Source organism: Pecten maximus, chromosome 2, assembly GCF_902652985.1.
Source record: "Pecten maximus chromosome 2, xPecMax1.1, whole genome shotgun sequence".
Classification (NCBI taxonomy): domain Eukaryota; kingdom Metazoa; phylum Mollusca; class Bivalvia; order Pectinida; family Pectinidae; genus Pecten; species Pecten maximus.
The window spans coordinates 16,531,847-16,555,671 of NC_047016.1; the positions used below are offsets into that span (position 1 = coordinate 16,531,847).

General features: G+C 40.2%; 1 protein-coding gene across 1 annotated transcript in view; it reads right to left on the reverse strand.

Annotated features, from left to right (window-relative positions):
* Positions 1-23,825, reverse strand: part of LOC117319734 (discoidin domain-containing receptor 2-like) — a 178,359-nt gene that overhangs the window by 12,727 nt on the left and 141,807 nt on the right. The window contains 3 exon segments of the mRNA XM_033874490.1: positions 1,880-2,027; positions 7,232-7,321; positions 15,558-15,699. Of these exon segments, the coding sequence (XP_033730381.1) occupies positions 1,880-2,027; positions 7,232-7,321; positions 15,558-15,699 (380 nt within the window).

Genomic DNA, 23,825 nt, shown 5'->3' on the forward strand with positions numbered 1-23,825 from the left:
TCAAACAAGTCCAGTTCACGTATCTAGAAAGCAGTAGTCATATAATGCTACTTATTTATAGCTCATCAAAATACAGATTCTAAAAAATTGAGGGTAATAATGTTTATCTCTAACCAGAGGAAGTGTTCCTAATTACACCTCGACAAAATATCACAAGATCTTATTAGACACTAGAACATATAAAATGTAGCAGTGTTCCCTGTCCGATTCTGAGACGGTGTTTATAGAACCGTATCTGCATTATTTCCACTTTAACAGAATCTCTTAGATAGCCCTGTCTGCCATTCAACCATTACATGTACTCAAAGAGCCGCCAAAGTTGACATAATCTCCAACTACTTACACAAGTTATAAATTTGTAAACATATTACAAGAAAATTTCGCACAGTTAACAACTACTGTTTGGACTCCTTAGACTGGTATAATCTGTCCTGGACCAGCTATCTCTAGTTAAATACATTTGTGAGTTGTACATTTGTAAACACATTAGAAAACAAACTCCAAGCTGCCATAAATCCATGTTCTGGCTCCTAAAATTGATATTTTCATTATGGTACGATCATCAAAACTCCAACATCCAATTTTCTGCCACCAGGCTAAAACCCTTCACTGTTTAGTGCTTGAGATAATATTTTATGTTCAACATTTTTGTATCGGCAAGGTCCTGATAACTAGTGATTTCGCCATAAAACACAAGCGTCTGAATCATCATCATATTTTCTCAAGCATTTTACGCAAATTGTCGGGGTTGCCTAATGATAAAAGTAATCAAGCATCTTGTAATAGACAATTTTCACGAAAAAATATTCTTAACTTGCCGGTCGGTAAAGGACTAGAATGTAAACTAATGTATCAACTCCGTTGCCTCTGATTTTTTCCTCTGTAATTAACTGCGAGACTGATTGAATTTGAATATCAATTACTCGTGTTCTGCACCCAAATCAGGATGTGCAATGAATTTGTAAAAGCAGTTAGAATTTGATATCACAAAGTCGGAGGGTACTGTCTTTTAATTTGAAGTTGATGGCATGAGAAATTTGAGCAATATGTAAGAATTTTATAACTCTGTTATATCATCAGGAGATGAGTTATCCTTCCCTTGGTTGTCATGGTAATAAGACACTTCTGAGAGAACGAAACATCCATGTTTTCTCATGTTTTTACACATCTATAGCCAATTATGATACTGAATTTTTTGTGAAAATATTATATTCAATTATAAAAAAAAAGAGAAATATGGTAGAATAACACATAAAACTAGAGACTAGATGTTATAATCCATCTTGTATGCTTTTTCATTCCGATTGTTTTTTCCTATGGAAATTACTTGGGAAATTAAAATTTTGATAACAGAAAAAACAATTTTATAAAAGTAATAAATGTTGCCCCAGAGGAATTTCGAGATTGTCGTCTACTGATTACTTTTCAGGTTGATGGGTATATCTTAGTAAATATATACTCTGTAACAGGTTGATGGGTATATCTTAGTAAATATATACTCTGTAGCAGAGATAATTGTTTATTTCAATCTCTCCTTGTCTTCATAGGATTCCTTATTGCCAGTAATTACTTTTCCTATTCTCACTATAACAAGAGTCATCAGTACCTGTGATCATTGTTTCTCGATTTACACCATTCCAACTTATTCCATCATATTTATAGCTGATTTAATGGTGACCACTAGTTAGTTACAGCGAATGTAGTGAATTAAAGTTTGAACAAATGATTATATGACTTGAAGCACCCCTTAACTGGTTATGGAGATGGATTTTGTTTTAGATTTCATGACCTTCCAATCTTCTGAAAAATAATTTATAGCAGAATATGAGATCATATAGATCCAGAATCAAAGATCTGTAGGGAATTTGCTTCTGCCTACCATTCCAGTTACATCCATAGAGCTCAACTCGCATGCAGACAGTGCGTGTACGGAGACTGTAGGGAATGAATCGGATCCGTTTGCAGATGATAGGGGGTGATACCTCACACACCTCTGCCAGGTAAGTATTTGTGTTCCCATTGAATTGCTGAAAAAAATAAAAAGAAGCAACCCTTAAGATCTACATCATACCAACAGACAATAGGGCACTTGATGTCTGATGAATGGGGACTACAACAAGTCAGAGGGAGTGGGTACACCGAGGGCTAGGGGAGGGTTATCAGAGGGAGAGGGTAGACTGAGGGCTAGAGGAGGGTTATCAGAGGGAGTGGGTACACTGAGGGCTTGGGGAGGGTTATCAGAGGGAGAGGGTACACTGAGGGCTAGGGGAGGGTTATCAGAGGGAGAGGGTACATCGAGGGCTAGGAGAGGGTTATCAGAGGGAGTGTGTACACTGAGGGCTAGGGGAGGGTTATCAGAGGGAGTGGGTACATCGAGGGCTAGGAGAGGGTTATCAGAGGGAGTGTGTACACTGAGGGCTAGGGGAGGGTTATCAGAGGGAGTGGGTACACTGAGGGCTTGGGGAGGGTTATCAGAGGGAGAGGGTACACTGAGGGCTAGGGGAGGGTTATCAGAGGGAGTGGGTACACTGAGGGCTAGGGGAGGGTTATCAGGGGGAGTGGGTACACTGAGGGCTAGGGGAAGGTTATCAGAGGGAGTGGGTACACTGAGGGCCAGGGGAGGGTTATCAGAGGGAGTGTGTACACTGAGGGCTTGGGGAGGGTTATCAGAGGGAGTGGGTACACTGAGGGCTAGGGGAGGGTTATCAGAGGGAGTGTGTACACTGAGGGCTTGGGAGGGTTATCAGAGGGAGATGGTACATCGAGGGCTAGGAGAGGGTTATCCGAGGGAGTGGGTACACTTGGGGCTAGGGGAGGGTTATCAGAGGGAATGGGTACACTGAGGGCTAGGGGAGGGTTATCAGAGGGAGTGGGAACATCAAGGGCTAGGGGAGGGTTATCAGAGGGAGAGGGTACACTGAGGGCTAGGGGAGGGTTATCAGAGGGAGTGGGTACACTGAGGGCTAGGAGAGGGTTATCAGAGGGAGTGGGTACACTGAGGGCTAGGGGAGGGTTATCAGAGGGAGAGGGTACACTGAGGGCTAGGGGAGGGTTATCAGAGGGAGTGAGTACACTTGGGGCTAGGGGAGGGTTATCAGAGGGAGTGGGTACACTGAGGGCTAGGGGAGGGTTATCAGAGGGAGTGGGTACATCAAGGGCTAGGGGAGGGTTATCAGAGGGAGTGGGTACACTGAGGGCTAGGGGAGGGTTATCAGAGGGAGTGGGTACATTGAGGGCTAGGGGAGGGTTATCAGAGGGAGAGGGTACATCGAGGGCTAGGGGAGGGTTATCAGAGGGAGTGGATACACTGAGGGCTAGGGGAGGGTTATTAGAGGAGTGGGTACACTGAGGGCTAGGGGAGGGTTATCAGAGGGAGTGGGTACACTGAGGGCTAGGGGAGGGTTATCAGAAGAAGAGGGTACACTGAGGGCTAGGAGAGGGTTATCAGAGAGAGTGGGTACACTGAGGGCTAGGGGAAGGTTTTCAGAGGGAGTGGGTACACTGAGGGCTAAGGGAGGGTTATCAGAGGGAGTGGGTACACTGAGGGCTAGGGAGGGTTATCAGAGGGAGTGGCTACACTGAGGGCTAGGGGAAGGTTATCAGAGGGAGTGGGTACACTGAGGGCTAGGGGAGGGTTATCAGAGGGAGTGGGTACACTTGGGGCTAGGGGAGGGTTATCAGAGGGAGTGGGTACACTTGGGGCTAGGGGAGGGTTATCAGAGGGAGTGGGTACACTTGGGGCTAGGGGAAGGTTATCAGGGGGAGTGGATACACTGAGGGCTAGGGGAAGGTTATCAGAGGAGTGGGTACACTGAGGGCTAGGGGAGGGTTATCAGAGGGAGTGGGTACACTGAGGGCTTGGGGAGGGTTATCAGAGGGAGTGGGTACAATGAGGGCTAGGGGAGGGTTATCAAAGGGAGTGGGTACACCGAGGGCTAGGGGAGGGCTTTCAGAGGGAGTGGGTACAATGAGGGCTAGGGGAGGGTTAAACATTGCCAAACCAAGAAAAACAAATTATTTTGAAACAACCATTTACTAATAAAGACTTTTAAATAAATAGCTGATTGAATAAAACAACATACATAAATATCAAGGTTGGAATCCTTCCAAAGATGCTTGTACAGTTGATAGCATCTATTAGTTATTTAGAATTTTGTATTTGCACTACTTCATCCATCTAATGGTTGACTATCAAGGCCCCATTTATCACTGAAGCAATACAATATTGGTTGAAAAGGAACTCTATTGCGATGAACAGTATAACTGCAGAAATCACGCAAGTGTATGCCGTACAACTCTGACAAATGATCTAAACATTGAGTTTTTGAAATCGAATGAAATTTCGTAAAACTAATATTATACTGCCAGAATGTAAAAATCCCAGTTATCAAACACTGTCTCTTGACAAAACTACCTTTGAACAAATCTAAATAGTCATCCATCTATATCCCTAGCTATCAACCCAAGAATGTCTTCACCACCACATCCAATGTGAAATGTCACTGATAGTTTAGCAATAGTATAAACACTTGGGTTCTCTAATATCTATTTTTATCAAAAATTCAAATAACATAAACACCCCAATTCTGGAATTATCTTTTTTTTATCAAAAATACCCAATTATGTAAACATTTCAATTAGGAAACATATAAAAAAAAAATCAGCATTCTTGACATTTAAGAATTCAGCTTATTTTGTTAGTTGGCATATTTGGAGAGTACAGATGGAGGCAGGAATATTATATTTACAGTTCTAACCATATAAATAACTGGTAACAGATGGACATCACTGAAATAAGTTTTCACAGGTGAAGAATGATAAAAGAACACGTCAAAAATACTTTCCCATACAATTCTGAGACATTTTTAAATGAAAGTTAAAAGTTTATTTTCTCCCACCCACTTTGGATCAGACTTTCAATCTGACCTGATGAAACATGGATGGCTGAGGTGACATGGTAACCTGGAAAACAAACACATCTGTTCGGAGGATGACAGCAGTATAGTGTCAATCATCAGGACAGGAGAGCAGGAGACAGCAGTGAAGTCATCATCATCAGTAGAGGGGTGGGGGGTGGGTGGGGGGGGGGGGGGGGGGGGGGGGGGGGGGGAGACAGCAGTGAAGTCATCATCATCAGTAGAGGGGGGTGGGGGTGGGGGGGGGGGGGGGACAACAGTGAAGTCATCATCATCAGTAGAGGGGGGGGGGGGAGACAGCAGTGAAGTCATCATCATCAGTAGAGGGGGGGGGATGGGGGACAGCAGTGCGGGTAGTATCTACCATCAGGAGAGGGGGGTGGGGGACAGCAGTGTAGTATCTACCATCAGGAGAGGGGGGTGGGGGACAACAGTGTAGTATCTACCATCAGGAGAGGGGGGTGGGGGACAACAGTGTAGTATCTACCACCAGGAGAGGGGGGTGGGGGACAGCAGTGTAGTATCTACCACCAGGAGAGGGGGGCGGGGGACAGCAGTGTAGTATCTACCATCAGGAGAGGGGGGCGGGGAACAGTGTAGTATCTACCATCAGGAGAGGGGGGCGGGGAACAGTGTAGTATCTATCATCAGGAGAGGGGGGCGGGGGACAACAGTGTAGTATCTATCATCAGGAGAGGGGGGCGGGGGACAACAGTGTAGTATCTACTACCAGGAGAGGGGGGCGGGGGACAACAGTGTAGTATCTACCACCAGGAGAGGGGGGGGGGGGGACAACAGTGTAGTATCTACCACCAGGAGAGGGGGGCAGGGGACAACAGTGTAGTATCTACCATCAGGAGAGGGGGGTGGGGGACAGCAGTGTAGTATCTACCATCAGGAGAGGGGGGCGGGGGACAGCAGTGTAGTATCTACCACCAGGAGAGGGGGGCGGGGGACAACAGTGTAGTATCTACCATCAGGAGAGGGGGGCGGGGGACAACAGTGTAGTATCTACCATCAGGAGAGGGGGAGGGGGACAACAGTGTAGTATCTACCACCAGGAGAGGGGGGCGGGGGACAACAGTGTAGTATCTACCATCAGGAGAGGGGGGCGGGGGACAACAGTGTAGTATCTACCATCAGGAGAGGGGGGCGGGGGACAACAGTGTAGTATCTACCATCAGGAGAGGGGGAGGGGGACAACAGTGTAGTATCTACCATCAGGAGAGGGGGGGCGGGGGACAGCAGTGTAGTATCTACCACCAGGAGAGGGGGGCGGGGGACAACAGTGTAGTATCTACCATCAGGAGAGGGGGGCGGGGGACAACAGTGTAGTATCTACCATCAGGAGAGGGGGGGGGGGACAACAGTGTAGTATCTACCACCAGGAGAGGGGGGCGGGGGACAACAGTGTAGTATCTACCATCAGGAGAGGGGGGGCGGGGGACAACAGTGTAGTATCTACCATCAGGAGAGGGGGGCGGGGGACAACAGTGTAGTATCTACCATCAGGAGAGGGGGAGGGGGACAACAGTGTAGTATCTACCATCAGGAGAGGGGGAGGGGGACAACAGTGTAGTATCTACCATCAGGAGAGGGGGGCGGGGGACAACAGTGTAGTATCTACCATCAGGAGAGGGGGGTGGGGGACAGCAGTGTAGTATCTACCACCAGGAGAGGGGGGCGGGGGACAACAGTGTAGTATCTACCATCAGGAGAGGGGGGCGGGGGACAACAGTGTAGTATCTACCATCAGGAGAGGGGGGTGGGGGACAACAGTGTAGTATCTACCATCAGGAGAGGGGGGCGGGGGACAACAGTGTAGTATCTACCATCAGGAGAGGGATGGAAGTACTTAGGGGTTGGGGGAGGGATAGAAGGAAGGCGTAAAAATGTTTGAGGGAAGGGGAAAAGGGGTAAACACACAGAATAGTAAACTATGTTGATAATTTATTGGTTGGATCTGTTGAAGTTCTTTGCAGCATATGGTCATCCATATGATGTTATTTTATTTATCTCAACATTAAATCTCACTTGTTTTGATTGTATGCAGTGTCTTTGATATCAATAAGTGTTGGGTTCCGTTTTTGAGGGGGAAAGGGGAAGTGTGTGTGTAGAGTAGATGAAACAAAACTTATTTTGTTGGGGGATGGGGAGGGGACAATCATGTGAAAATCATTATTTTATTCCACTTCAGGTAGTGGTAGGGGGAGGAGCTGGGGTTAACATTGCATGTTATACTGGACAATGGTTTTCTTCCTATAATTTTTCTAACTTATTTTCACATTTGAATGATTATGGTTTTGTGTCCCTACCTCTCGACCTCGTCGGTCTCGGAATCGTATCCATTCACCATCATCCTCTCTCTGGTATTCCAGTAAAAAGTGTTCAGCAAATTCCTTTCCCTGAAAAATTTAAAAGGTAAATGAATGAAACTATGAAAATTAAAATCTAAAGAGAGAATTGAAATTTAGATATTTTTCGGCATAGCCGTATAATTTTCTTTTGACCCCGGATATGACGCGAAAAGTGGAGTTACTGGTCAAGATGAAGTACGCGAAAAGTGGCGTTACTGGTCAAGATGAAGTATGTGATTGGTCAATGTAGCGGTAAATGCAAAATGCAGATATGCAGTTAAAGACGAAACAAAATTAAGATTGAATGCAAGCTGAATACGTGGATGTATCTATTCAAATGACACATTAATAAAATTATATTCCTGATTTGAATGCAGTCTTATTATCACCAAAAATGATTCAAACTGATATAATTTTGTTATCCGAGCTGAAACTGCGCATTTATTAATTAGTTCGTTAATTTATTTCACCAGCAGTTTTACATTATAACCACCAGCATTAAAACTATGCTGTTTATCTTTTTTAAAGATATTTCTTGTTTAAATCTATATTAAAAATGTCAAAAAATTTCGGACTGGTGGACAACTGTTTGATCACTACAGTGAGCTAAAAATAGTTAACGAGGGGGGGAATTTTTGCCAGTTTTATTGTAATTGATTAAGCAGTGTTCAAAGTTTCCTCACCCTGTTTTTGAATTGTTCATTACTGTTAACTAATGTATTATAATCTACCCAAAGTTTAATGACAGTAAACAAAACAGTTGTAGATATTGATTGTCCCCCACAAAATCAACATGGCTGTCGGCCACTGAACCTTTCAGACACATGGAAGTTAGATACAAGTAACTCCCTTCCTGGTGCCGTTTAGATACTCAAAAAATGAAGTGGTTTTAAAGTACAATTCCATCATAATGTCATTATAGACAGGCATATGCAACATTATCAGAATATTCAGAAACAATCACCCAACTGCAAATACGAAAATGTAAACCCTGCAAAATATTTGAGATTTTTTTTATTGAAAGACGACCGTAAAGGCAACAACTATACTGCTGTACAAAACAGTAATCCTGGAGTTAACCATAAATAAATATTGATATAGATTTTTGTGTAAATAATGGTGTTTTATCATCAAACTCCATGTTACACTCACCACCCATTAAAGGTGAGTGCACATTGAGAATACGAACCTGTCTCTACATCCTGTCTATATGACACGGCCCCATAAACCTCACTACCTATCACACGACCCTATAAACCTCACTACCTATCACACTGACTATTGTTCCTGTTCAGGCAGCCATATTGTTTTGTTTCTGCTCTGTGTTTGTTGCTGATTTCAACTTCATTAAAGATTCATCAGATTGCTACAATGTGCATCTTTAAAATTCTAAAAGTGGTCCATGATGACTGCGTGTATCCCTGTAGGGTTGTTCATCTGAGATAAGAATAGCTCAGACTCCATCATCCGTAAGGCCTGATGTGAAAGTCTGTCAATCCTTACTACTCCAAGTACAAACCTGGGGGCTGCCAGATAGAAATGTGAAACTGTGCAAGACACCAATAAATTTCTACATAGTTGGTGTAAGTAGGATAACTTCAGTAATGGTATATTTGTTGTCGTAATATGACGTCTAGGGATGACATCAGTAATGGTATATTTGCCGTCGTAATATCACGTCTAGGGATGACATCAGTAATGATATATTTGCCGTCGTAATATCACGTCTAGGGATGACATCAGTAATGATATATTTGTTGTCGTAATATCACGTCTAGGGATGACATCAGTAATGGTATATTTGTTGTCGTAATATCACGTCTAGGGATGACATCAGTAATGATATATTTGTTGTCGTAATATCACGTCTAGGGATGACATCAGTAATGATATATTTGTTGTCGTAATATCACGTCTAGGGATGACATCAGTAATGATATATTTGCTGTCGTAATATCACGTCTAGGGATGACATCAGTAATGATATATTTGCTGTCGTAATATCACATTTAGGGATGACATCAGTAATGATATATTTGCTGTCGTAAGAACATTTCCAGTCTTTCTGTTATTCCACAGTCTGATGCTTCATACAATATACAACCAATAATAAATTCAACGATATAAAATTATATTTACTTTCTGTACTGTCTGGGGTTTGTATCTAAATATAGTAGGCGCCCTCCTCCCAGTGAGTAGGCACTGTCTTCTGAATGTCTGGGTGGACAGAATTGCATCCGCCTTTGAAGTACGACAGGTATAATCTAGGCACATTTCAGAGGTCAGCTGTTGGCACAGTAACACATACTGTACTACAAAACCATATCATTTGCATGTAGCGGAAAACAAACATTTTTGTTTTTCTGGTAACAATTATGACAGGTATCCTTCCAACATACATACGACCGATTCTGTCTCCACATCAAACATCATTTTTTAACTTATTATTGTCTTAACTGTGATGACTTTTCCACTATAACAGTGTAAAGCAGATATTGAACATATCATTTTTTGAAAAATATTTTGGCAAGAAATGTGTAAGCTGATTCCCTAAACTTTCCCCTTCCGTAGTTGAATGGAATCTTGGCAAAAGCATAATGTGGCAGGAAGTTTCTTTATTTCCCATTTAAATTCACATCAAATGAGCTATACATAATTATGTGTCTTTTGGCTAGAAATCTATAAAAATATGTCTGCCCAGGGAATTCTTATCCAATTAATAAGTAACTAAGTGCGCACATGCGGCCCCTCCTTGAACTGGACATGGGATTAAAGATTCTAGCTGACCCTGATGTATGATTAAAGCTTCCCAATGAACCAGCTGATCTCTATCATTTTCGAATCGAAACTAATTACCCAACTTGATTTCTCCTTCTGACACAATAGAGAGACTATCTTTTGAGTTTTCACAAGACTCATATCTGGGGTCAGAGAAGGAATTTATTAAAACTTCTTATTGGACCATATTCATGCTTGTCACTGAGGCATACATTGGGAGTAATGAACCTTTGTGCACCTCTCTAGTGGCAAATCGGCCGTGAAATTGTGAGATGAAATTCTGTTCGATTCCAATCCTAGGAAACTGTCAATCTCTCGACCAGATAAAATGTGATCTGGCACCCTGTATACCCTTTTCATGTCCTGTCTCATGAACGAATCAACCTTCGCTAAAAAAACCCAATCTTATGGCTCTATGACTGTTGGATATTTCCAATATGGACAGTGTGTTTTTGTGCAGTCCTAACTTTCAATAAAGCTGTATTGAACACGGATTCTTGTCTCCCACAAAAACAAGTTTCTATGTTTTCTCCGCTAAGCCTTTGTAGGGATACGTTATCATACATAGTACACAGACACCCTGTATGTAACAGACCTGCTCACTATTTAAAGCCATTTTTAATCTTATCCTCTAAATCAAATCTTCGGCATGAAAATGTCATTACAAAGTTATGCACATTCCTTGTATAAAAACTTCTCCTACAATGCAATTCACTTTCGTGTCTGATCGGAATAAAAAAAAACAAATACCAAAGAGGGAAGGTCTTGTATAGATCAGTGATATTAATGAATGGTTGAGATGTCTTTAACATAAAGGTAAAAACATACAGTGTGGTCCGTTAAATAACAAAGCATCAAAGTTAAACTTAAAGAAATATTCAACATGCACAAAAGGTGGGTTTTTTTATCGAAATAAAATGACTTGCTAAAACACGAATAAATAAGAGACCATTGTTGGCATTAGGACACATACATTTTCTTTCATTACTTAAATGAAGATGTCAGCAAGACTACCGTACTGAATACTAACAAAATGCTATGTCATTTTTAGAATGTGTTTAATCTCAAGTTTTTTTTTGTTTCGAACCCGTTTCTGGCTCTCAATCTCAATTAAAGCTTCTATCGTCTATCTGACATTTTGAATATATTCTTCTAAAGTTCAGAAGGCAACAAAATGTGTTTAATCATTCTCAAAACATTTACAATACTTTTCCAACAGGTGTAAAAAGTTTCTAATTAATTTCTGTACAACTTTAAACTACAAATCTTCAGTAGTCAAACACAATCTACATGGGTAAAAACTTACACCGTGTACATAGTGTATTTATTTGTTTTGTATTTATTTATTTATTTATTTATCTATTTATTTATTTATTTATTGCATTTTAGCAATTACCTGTGCCATTTTTAAAACTGACTTGATCACATACATGTACCAACAACTTACAAACTCTCACTATGTACTAATTAAAACATCTGTATCACTGATTTATAATTTATGGCTTAAAAACATATTGTTTTTATCTTTTAAACACCCTAGAGGTATGAAGTCAGATTGATTTTGGAATTTCTTCATAATTTCAAATTTATTTTTAAAAAAAGAAAGGAAATTCAGTACTGGTTAAGCTTAAAGAAAAATAATCTTAAAAGTTCACAAAGAATTATTATCTATGCAAAATTGATTACTTTTCTTTTTATGTGTGATAGTTTTTATTTCTTATAACAATAAAATGATTTTCTTTTTATCCTGATGATATTTGCAACTGAATATGTTTTTTTTCTTTGTGAGAAAAACAGGGTTTAGGGTGACAAAGCCGACTAGACTAGACAAGACAGGCGGCTATAGATTGCTTCTAGTTTCTGATTTCCACAGAGAATACCTTTATCTACTCATAGTGCCTTCCCAGATTGAGAAATATAATTGACTTCTCTCACAAGTGTTGTTGCATGACTTTAACTTGAATCTTTTAGAGTAAATATATTTCAACCACATTTCCCCATTTTCTAATACGTCTACGGTTTAAGGTTCCATCACCTGATCAAAGTCGAAGGATAGTTTGTGAAACTGTTCACAATCAAGTTGTATAATACAACAAGGAAGATCAACCTACCTTTAGCCCTGCATGTGTTTTTTTTTTTAAACTAATTTGTAAGAATAGATGTGAAATTTAAGCATAATTATACTGGTTCTTTTTTCAGACAAACATCCCAGTTATACTCTAGTTTTCTGGTTTATCATATAGGTTCTGTGTTGTGGTGATTATGGAAAAGTTATTTTCAAAATAAAAAGAAATCTCGAAGCAAGAATATATTTTGAAATGATACGCAAACAAGTTTACACATAGAGCATGACCAAGACCAGTACAATATACAGTATACACCAGCTGGCTGGGGAACGTTGAGAGTGTCCACTCTAATCCAACACCTATTGTTATCATTACTTTATCAACAGGATCAATTTCATTTGACGCTCCACAAATCTGTACTGGAGTTGTATCAGAGGAAATAAAGATTGTGTATAGGGGCCATCATGACCTCTCTGTGTTAGGACCAGAGGTCAGTGAATCCAGCTCAACAATATGTTTTATGGTTAATGATGAGGATGATTAAATTCAGATTCGTCATGATTTCCCTAGATCTTACTAAAGGTTCTTGCTCTCTGACTTTTCATCAATACCATACTTAGTGTTCTCGTTATCTTAGTTCAGATGTGTAGTGACTAGTTATCAAAACAATAAATATAATCTCCACCAATTATCAATACAATAGAGATAACAGAGAAATATTCCAGGGTCAATGTACTTTTAAACTGATGTTGATATATATCGAAACTGAACATGGAATCTTCTTGTTCTACTGTATCATTTTTTGTTTTTGTTTCTATCAAGTTATTTCCACACATTTCTGACAGTAAAATACTTCAAATTGGTGTACATTTGTATCTGTAATTATCTAAATTAATCATGTTTTAGCATACATATTGTTGAAGTTTGCTAGGGTAGGTATTCCACTGAAGCCCAGGCCGTTAATCATAATTCTGGTGTACCAATAGATCATAAACAGAAGTAATTTATTTTGAGGTACTTTTCATCCAAATCCATCATGTCCCTGCCAGGCCACTAGTGTGGCCTCTCGTACGTGTGCTGTCTGCTATATCTCCACTATGGTGGCTAAGACTTGAGCCACAATATCACACTTGCAGTGTAATGATAGCATCCTCAACATTTTCTTGGCTGCCAAAGTGTACTCAGCTTCATGACATGAGAATTCTGTCTTGTGAAAAACTTTTAATGATATTTAGTGATATCTCAGAGACAGATTCAATGTAAAACCTTAAATATTGATAGAAGTTTATACTAAATCTTTGCAGAAGTTTTTATATACCAAAAAAAGTTTCTTAGAATTTATTTCTGAGATAATTGTACCTATATTTCTGAGATAATTGTACCTATATTTCTGAGATAATTGTACCTATATTTCTGAGATAATTGTACCTATATTTCGGAGATAATTGTACCTATATTTCGGAGATAATTGTACCTATATTTCTAAGATAATTGTACCTATATCTCACATAGTTAGAGGAAAACTAGTATACTTCAATGGTCAGTTCCACTTCCCAAAATGAACCGTAACAAACTAATCAGTATTAATTCATAAAGAAAGCCTCTCATGTTTGTCGAGTGTTATTGGACTGCACCAAGAGTATGTGATGATTTCGAGAGATTTTAATGATGTCGAGTGTTATTGGACTACACCAAGAGTATGTGATGATTTCGAGAGATTTTAATGATAACTGGTTATCGTACAGTGACATTTCTTATTGATAGATTGATTATTGATGAATGAAACAGGATCAGAACGTAACAAAAACTTGGAAATTGCCATGTTACAAAACGCACTCCATGTCATGGGCTCGACATTCCTATCTGAAAAGACATGACCTCGATTTTGATAAAAGTTGACAGCTCATGATATTTTTTACCTTCAAGAACAAATGATGTTTTTTCAGGCAGGTAAGTCGCCATGGGTAGGTAGTGAAGCACATGGAAGTTAATTAATTTTCACCTGGTTTTCACCTGTTTGGGCATCAATCACTCCCTGACAGGTATGCTTATCATTATAAAAAGCTCAGGAGCTGAAAGGCCAATCCTACCTAGTACCTAATTATATAGGCACACTATGAAATACCAGATTAAATTCACAGCCTTTTTTTGACTACAATATCAAGTGTAGATATGTTGTTATTAACACTTCCAAACACCAAATTATATTGTCATTCTTACTTTTAAACATGCTGGGCCAAGATGGATGATTTAATCAAAGGTTGTCAACTCCAACAACACAAAAATATCAAATTCAAAAAATGATTGAAATTCATTTTAATGGAATTCAAATATACTAAATGGATAGATTAATCTATGTTAAAAGTTTAGCAACAGACATTTCTGATTTTATAAAACTCCAAAGGAGGATGATGAATGAGGGACAGTTAGAGAGAGGGAATCAAGGTGATAGAGCCCAAGGACAAGGTTAAAATTTCAACAGTAACAGTAATTTATCATCATTAGTAAGAGCTCCTATCATTAATCCTATCCTTGACTTCCTAAGAGCTCATAACAAGCTTCAAGGTTAACAGGTGACAAGTTGGTCCTGGTCAACAATGGTCACCATACATGTTGGTGGCGAATGATCTCAACCACCATTTCCTTAACCATGAGTGACTCTGGTTAACCAAAACAGTACTCTATTCAATAAATACTGCAAGGACAGAAACTAAGGAAGTAGGATCAGGATTTAGGGGAACAACATTTGGGACACCAAAGATGACAAACGGACTGGCGTGAGATCTGTGCTGCAGAGTGTTGCTGTCAGTAAGGCTTTGTGAAGTCTATAAGCCGTTACTATCACCATGGATATGCCATGAATACAGCCATTCGTCTCTGTCCAGACACCGCTGGACATAATGTCATTAGGATAAGTGATTTACCTCCCTTGAATTTTCAGACTTTTCTCAGAGCTTTGTCAGACTTTATAGGCTTAACATGTCAGATTGAATAATACTGGTCAGTCCAAACTGGCCCACATCAATGCCTGTTATAAAAAAACTTCCAGGCTTGGGGTTTCCAAAATAGGATCAATCCTATCCTTGTCTTTCCAACCTGACATCTTAAACCTTGGTAACATTCTAGCCAGTTCAAACTGGACATTTCCAGAACTGGATATCTCCTAAACAGGACACGAGAACTGATATGAAAATACTGTTATTTATTTCAAAGAATTAATTTTTTGCAGTTTGATAAAATTCTGAAGAAAGGATGCATTGATTAAATGATTTATGAAACAGACCGTAATTTTATTTTCTGCTTTTATTAACAAGGTATCAATTTTTTTGTGAAATATTCTCCCTATAAATCTAACCTTTTGATATCAACAACTGCCATACTAATGATCAATTGTGATTATTAAGACTTGTTTGCATTTTTTCTTCTATAATCATCCTTACCTGTCCATTGCCAAAACGACCTTGAACTTCAACCTTGGTAATGACGGTCAGTTGGTCAAGGTCAATTTGGAGATATTCATAGGAATCCATGGTTATTTGTTCTTTTGGACACCATGCTCCACCACTGATCTCTTGTCGGATTCTAGAAAGACAGAAAAGAAAAAAAATTGAACTGCTTGGCCAGGAAAAGAATGAAAACAATTTTATATATGATGATGATACACTCTTAATGATATAATCCCAGAAGTATACAATGTAAACCTGTTATAATTCTAACATTATTATAGTTTTTTACATGTTTACACAAAACATAATTATACATCTTCATTTTTCTTTCCTGAATCTTTTTCCCCATTCTAAGATATATTTCTATCTAATATGAGCATCTACCGTAGTGTTGAAAGTACATGTCACAGCCTATATCTGTAGGAGGCGTACCAGGAAGTTTAGCACTAATATCTCCTATTTACAGGTTCTAGAACATTCTCTGATTGAAGCTTCAGATATGATACCAATATTTTTGCAAAGAGTGATAGACGACCGATTAGTTTTCTAAACATAGACACCTTGGTCCACTCTGCTAGAGGAGCTTTTTACAAATCTCAATATGTTACATGGAACTTGATTGGCCAAACTGATTTCAATATGAAAAAGAACATGAATCTGATTGGTCAAGCAGTAATTATATAATACTAATTACTTAATCTAAAAATTTATGATATTAAATTAATCTGTTTGGTCAAATTGAATTATCCTGTGCAAAAGCTTGAATATTTGTAGGTAAGACAGATTATAAATGTCTGAATAAAAAAAAAAAAAATAAATAAATGTCTGAATGCTGTAAAACACTAAATAAATTCAATAAATTCATATAATTTTATTCCAAAAGATGTAAATAAATGTGAGATGTCTATAGCCATATGGTTATAATTTAACCTGTTTCACTATCCAAGTTGACTTCATGATATCACCATTATGGAGAAGGATGATGACAGGCTGTCAATAAGTATGATACTTTAAGCTAGGCTTTCTTAACAGCAAGGCTCAGAGCAAGCTAGTGCCACTAAATCTCTACTACAACACTCAACCAAAAATCTCCTCCTCAACTAGTACTGCACAAATCAATAGTCTTCTAACAAAAGAGTCACCAGGCACGGAAAAATGGCGGCAGGAGATTGCAGCAACATTCCGTATTGACACAGGGCACAAATGTCTAATGGAAAACTTGTTAAAAAGAAATTGGCAAATTTTCCACTTTGCCCTCCTGTGCCATGTAAATCTATTATTCACTTAAAATCTATTCACCTGATGGCCATGTGTGGTAAGAACCACAGTAGACACAGGTGATATCTATGGCCATGTGTGGTAGGAACCACAGTAGACACAGGTGATATCTATTGCCACCTCTCTTGTTATCTAACATCCTTCTTTGTAATCATTCAATGCCATCTAATATTTTCTACAACAATTAAAATACTTAATAAGTACTACTTCAAAATTGAAGGGTTTTAACACAGAATAAATCGTAAATACCTCAACATGTGAGTGCTATAGTATGCAGAATGAGGAAGAGAGATATGGAGTGTAGCCTTCAGCAAGGGCCACAAAGTCAGGAGGGGCCACCAAGCCAGGAGGGGCCACAAACCAGGAGGGGCCACCAAGCCAGGAGGGGCCACCAAGCCAGGAGGGGCCACAAACCAGGAGGGGCCACAAACCAGGAGGGGCCACCAAGCCAGGAGGGGCCACAAACCAGGAGGAGCCACAAACCAGGAGGGGCCACCAAGCCAGGAGGGGCCATCAAACCAGGAGGGGCCATCAAGCCAGGAGGGGCCACAAAGCCAGGAGGGACCACCAAGCCAGGAGGGGCCACAAAACCCAAAATTTCTTACACCTGTTATTGGACTACATCAAATACCATTTCTATACTGTCAAACACACCATACTTCACAACCAGTCAATAGTTCCCTTGTAAAACTATTTTGTTGATATCTAAACTTTTAGGAGTATGGCCTTGGACAGTTTCTCAACAGTTTTGCCAAAACAACTTGAGGTTGACGTCCAATGTCCTGATGTGCATTGGCATTCATGGATAAGTTTGAGAGCGACATTTTTTTTATTTACTTTCCGTTTATAATACAGATAACATGTTCTCATGCCGCTTTTCAAACCTCTTGTTTTGTCTTGTTACTCCATCTTGTAAACAGTTGAGCATATACCATTCCCTGTATCACTTAACATTGCAATGCTACAAGGTCTATTTTTTGTTATGAATCTATAAGAAATAACATAGTGATATGGGACATGAAACAGACGAAACACATGGGTAGTTAGGTCTATAATCTCCATCATTAACCGCGACAACTGTTACTTCAAATGTTTATTATTAATATAAAACGAGGCAGTGAGATCACAAATTACGTCTCCTTGGTGTTGGATGTACAGCATTACAGGATGGAATCTCAATTTCTCTCGTGTGATCTGCTGACATCATGTGATAGCTGTTAATATCGGTAAAACGGTACCGATACTGTTGTGAGATGTACTGCTACATAAAGTGGTTGTGTAATGGCTGTATACTTAATTGGTATCTGTAGTAAGAAAGTAGAGAGGTACATTTATACTGAGGTAATAGTGTGAGGGACTGGATAAGATACTCGGCTACAGTTCTGAGGGACAGTATGAGGGGAGGACTGGATAAGATACTTGGTTATAGTTCTGAGGGACAGTATGAGGGGAGGACTGGATAAGATACTTGGTTATAGTTCTGAGGGACAGTATGAGGGGAGGACTGGATAAGATACTCGGTTAGAGTTCTGAGGGACAGTATGAGGGGAGGACTGGATCAGATACTGTTATAGTTCTGAGGGACAGTATGAGGGGAGGACTGGATAAGATACTTGGTTAGAGTTCTGAGGGACAGTATGAGGGGAGGACTGGATAAGATACTCGGTTACAGTTCTGAGGGACAGTATGAGGGGAGGACTGGATAAGATACTCGGTTAGAGTTCTGAGGGACAGTATGAGGGGAGGACTGGATAAGATACTTGGTTAGAGTTCTGAGGGACAGTATGAGGGGAGGACTGGATAAGATACTCGGTTAGAGTTCTGAGGGACAGTATGAGGGGAGGACTGGATAAGATACTCGGTTAGAGTTCTGAGGGACAGTATGAGGGGAGGACTGGATAAGATACTCGGTTAGAGTTCTGAGGGACAGTATGAGGGGAGGACTGGATAAGATACTCGGTTACAGTTCTGAGGGACAGTATGAGGGGAGGACTGGATAAGATACTCGGTTACAGTTCTGAGGGACAGTATTAGGGGAGGACTGGATAAGATACTTGGTTACAGTTCTGAGGGACAGTATGAGGGGAGGACTGGATAAGATACTCGGTTAGAGTTCTGAGGGACAGTATGAGGGGAGGACTGGATAAGATACTCGGTTACAGTTCTGAGGGACAGTATGAGGGGAGGACTGGATCAGATACTCGGTTACAGTTCTGAGGGACAGTATGAGGGGAGGACTGGATAAGATACTCGGTTACAGTTCTGAGGGACAGTATGAGGGGAGGACTGGATAAGATACTCGGTTACAGTTCTGAGGGACAGTATGAGGGGAGGACTGGATCAGATACTCGGTTACAGTTCTGAGGGACAGTATGAGGGGAGGACTGGATAAGATACTCGGTTACAGTTCTGAGGGACAGTATGAGGGGAGGACTGGATAAGATACTCGGTTACAGTTCTGAGGGACAGTATGAGGGGAGGACTGGATAAGATGCTCGGTTACAGTTCTGAGGGACAGTATGAGGGGAGGACTGGATAAGATGCTCGGTTACAGTTCTGAGGGACAGTATGAGGGGAGGACTGGATAAGATACTCGGTTATAGTTCTGAGGGACAGTATGAGGGGAGGACTGGATAAGATACTCGGTGACAGTTCTGATGGACAGTATGAGGGGAGGACTGGATAAGATACTCGGTGACAGTTCTGAGGGACAGTATGAGGGGAGGACTGGATAAGATACTTGGTTAGAGTTCTGAGGGACAGTATGAGGGGAGGACTGGATAAGATACTCGGTTAGAGTTCTGAGGGACAGTATGAGGGGAGGACTGGATAAAATACTCGGTTACAGTTCTGAGGGACAGTATGAGGGGAGGACTGGATAAGATACTTGGTTAGAGTTCTGAGGGACAGTATGAGGGGAGGACTGGATCAGATACTCGGTTAGAGTTCTGAGGGACAGTATGAGGGGAGGACTGGATAAGATACTCGGTTAGAGTTCTGAGGGACAGTATGAGGGGAGGACTGGATAAAATACTCGGTTACAGTTCTGAGGGACAGTATGAGGGGAGGACTGGATAAGATACTCGGTTAGAGTTCTGAGGGACAGTATGAGGGGAGGACTGGATAAGATACTCGGTGACAGTTCTGAGGGACAGTATGAGGGGAGGACTGGATCAGATACTGTTATAGTTCTGAGGGACAGTATGAGGGGAGGACTGGATAAGATACTCGGTGACAGTTCTGAGGGACAGTATGAGGGGAGGACTGGATCAGATACTGTTACAGTTCTGAGGGACAGTATGAGGGGAGGACTGGATAACATACTCGGTGACAGTTCTGAGGGACAGTATGAGGGGAGGACTGGATCAGATACTGTTATAGTTCTGAGGGACAGTATGAGGGGAGGACTGGATAAGATACTCGGTTACAGTTCTGAGGGACAGTATGAGGGGAGGACTGGATAAGATACTCGGTTACAGTTCTGAGGGACAGTATGAGGGGAGGACTGGATCAGATACTCGGTTACAGTTCTGAGGGACAGTATGAGGGGAGGACTGGATCAGATACTCGGTTACAGTTCTGAGGGACAGTATGAGGGGAGGACTGGATAAGATACTCGGTTACAGTTCTGAGGGACAGTATGAGGGGAGGACTGGATAAGATACTCGGTTAGAGTTCTGAGGGACAGTATGAGGGGAGGACTGGATAAGATACTCGGTTAGAGTTCTGAGGGACAGTATGAGGGGAGGACTGGATAAGATACTCGGTGACAGTTCTGAGGGACAGTATGAGGGGAGGACTGGATAAGATACTTGGTTAGAGTTCTGAGGGACAGTATGAGGGGAGGACTGGATAAGATACTCGGTTACAGTTCTGAGGGACAGTATGAGGGGAGGACTGGATAAGATACTTGGTTACAGTTCTGAGGGACAGTATGAGGGGAGGACTGGATAAGATACTCGGTTAGAGTTCTGAGGGACAGTATGAGGGGAGGACTGGATAAGATACTCGGTGACAGTTCTGAGGGACAGTATGAGGGGAGGACTGGATAAGATACTCGGTTACAGTTCTGAGGGACAGTATGAGGGGAAGACTGGATAAGATATGCTACTACAGGAGGGACAGTATGAGGGGAGGACTGGATAAGATATGCTACTACAGGAGGAACAGTATCTTTTTTCTTTTCTCAATGATCTCAGTTTTTCATTGTTTTATCAAATATTAGAAGCAAACATGACTTATATTCACACAATTTTGACACAGCTATGCCATCATTTTTTTATATTCAAACTATACATTTTGTGTTTTTATTCTATCCTTGAAAAAAAATCAACTTTGATTAATAGTAATCTAGGATAAGATTCATGGATCCATCATCTCCGATGGTGGAGAAACTGACCTAGATTTGTCAACACCTTCCAGTGCCCTAAATGTACACATCTTTCTCTCCATATAACAATCAGTAGCTAATTACTTGCTATTTCAGATATGTGACCTTTTTATCATATTTCTTTATCAATCTGTCAAAAATTCAGACTAAAACACTAGCATTATCTATGGCGGTGAACTCCGGACTTCCTACCCCATTCAGTATATGTATCAGACTATATCTTGGAAACTTTCCAGTCAGGGTGGAATTGTAATGCCAATTAATTAATGGTTCCGCCTTTTTTTATCACTCAAGAATGGCTTTACTAGTGTGAAAGGTTCAAGATAAAAACCTATATATATAATTTATCTTTCCCTTAACTTATCTTTGACTTTTTGAGTGACATTTACGCATAAGAAATGGCATTTTAGGTAATAGCACCAAAGGAAAAAAACGCAAACTTTGTTTTTTTCAGTTGATAAAGAAACCTTCTACTCCGTAGGAACTAATTCTCTTGTAAAATGTTTTCTGAGTTTTGTTTATTCCTAAAACATTTTCACCAGTCAAGTTTAGTTCGGTTTTTTTTGACAAAAATCTACAGCTGCCAAAAACATGTGAATATCTCAAGATTCAGTCAGTTCAGATGTAAGATATGTATTCAGGCGCTTACAATCTCAGAAACAACAAATTGTAGGAAACAAGATGCCTTAGGTCATTTTAAAACTGTACGAACTAAAACTGATATGTGCTCACAAATGTGGATTCTTAAAGAAAGTAGTACGGCGATACCTACACCTGATAAGTGCCATAGAGAACGAAAAGTGTGGATTAAAGTACAGCAGTCATTGAAAAAATCTCCTCAGAGATGGAGAAAAGTCTCCAGTGATATGGATGTGAAGGAAGTCACCAGCAGTGCTAGTGAAGTACATAACGATAATGATGAAGATAAAGGGGAGGATAATGAGAATGATAGTGGTGAGATGGATAATGGTGGCACTTGTTTTTATTATACAAATACCTAGAGACCAAGAGTACTGCTAAAAGTTCTCATTAATGCAGAGGTTACATTTTATCTCTGAAACATTAGACATCTATACTGCTAACACTATACCCTAAAATATACCTGACATTTCAGTACCATAAAGCAAATTGCTTTAACATTTTCAATCCAATTTAGGATAATAATAGGGTGAGTTCAGACATGATGTAGTCATTTTCAACTAATATGAAGTGTAATTTAATATTTCTCCAATCTCAAGAAAAAGTAGAATAGTAAATTGATTCCTTCATCAACTGTAACCTTCCTGGTCCTATACCCTGTTGCCATGAATTCTGAAATTACAAATGTTTATGACCTGGCGATGACATCATTAAGACCACTGAACAACTCTAAACCACGGTCATGCGAGGCGGCGAACATTGGTCGTCTGTTTGTCTGAAACTAAACCTCACATGCCACAGCCTATCCAGTCTGTAAGAGCCTAAAATGAGCTTTCATCTCATCATTGTCTTCAGGAAGATATCACAACTATTGCAGTAAACTCAATTTCGAATTTCATTACTGCTGCCGTTCAATTTCGTTCCTCAGAGAGAGCGTGGTCGATATCAGGTTTTGTTTCAATTTTGTGGCTTAATGATTCTGCCTACAAGTCTATTGATGCCTTTCATCACATCTGAAGAGTAGCACCAAAGGGGGATCATTCTGTTCAAAGGGAGATTATCACCACCAAATGTTAGAAGTGGGTTGAAATCTGCCTTTTAATTTAATACAAAAGAGTTATTTATATGACAAGGGAGATAACCTGTTCAAAACGACACATACAGAAGAAAAAGGTAGGAATAAAGACTGCTCACATCAAGGAACGTGTTATTGCCATGAAAGATGTATGACAAAATTAACATGGACTCTAATCAAAACAGAAGGGTCGTTCTCCGTACTTACATCGATTATCTATTGTTTACCAAGTTGTGTGTGTTGAACCTAGAATTAGACACAATTCTCCTTTTGTACAAGATACCCCTCAAATTCCATTGCCCTGCATCATCCATACACTCAGCATAAACAATCACCAGATGGCAATCGTGTTAGCTTTAGTAATATGAATTAAGAAAAAAAGGTGTCGGAAAATTTTATGGAAATTTTGACATTTTATCACATACTCATCTTTCACTGGAAAAAACTTTCAATATGATTGGCCCATCATTTAAAATTGTCTCCAATAAAGATTTGTAGATAGATGGGACCTTCTGGACACAATTTGAAACTAACAAGGCTCACTGTATAATGTCTGGTGTCTTATCTCAGGAAGACATGCATGCAGAAATTGGCTGCACCGCAACTTAACCATCAACATGAAATGTTGAATTTTTATATACAGCCTAAAAACTGACAGAATGGCACGATCTCCTAGTGCCAGTAGTTTTTTCCCTAGAGACTCTTGTAACAGATAATGTTGTTTCTAGTTGTGTCGTTTCTCCTTCCCAGACAAGATCCACTCCAGAGACAGCCATCCCGAGACCAGAACAATGGAGGACATTTAAAATGTAGTGGGTTTGAATTGGTCCAAGACAACCCCTCCCCAAGGTGGAATTGTACTGAACTCATTCACCCTACA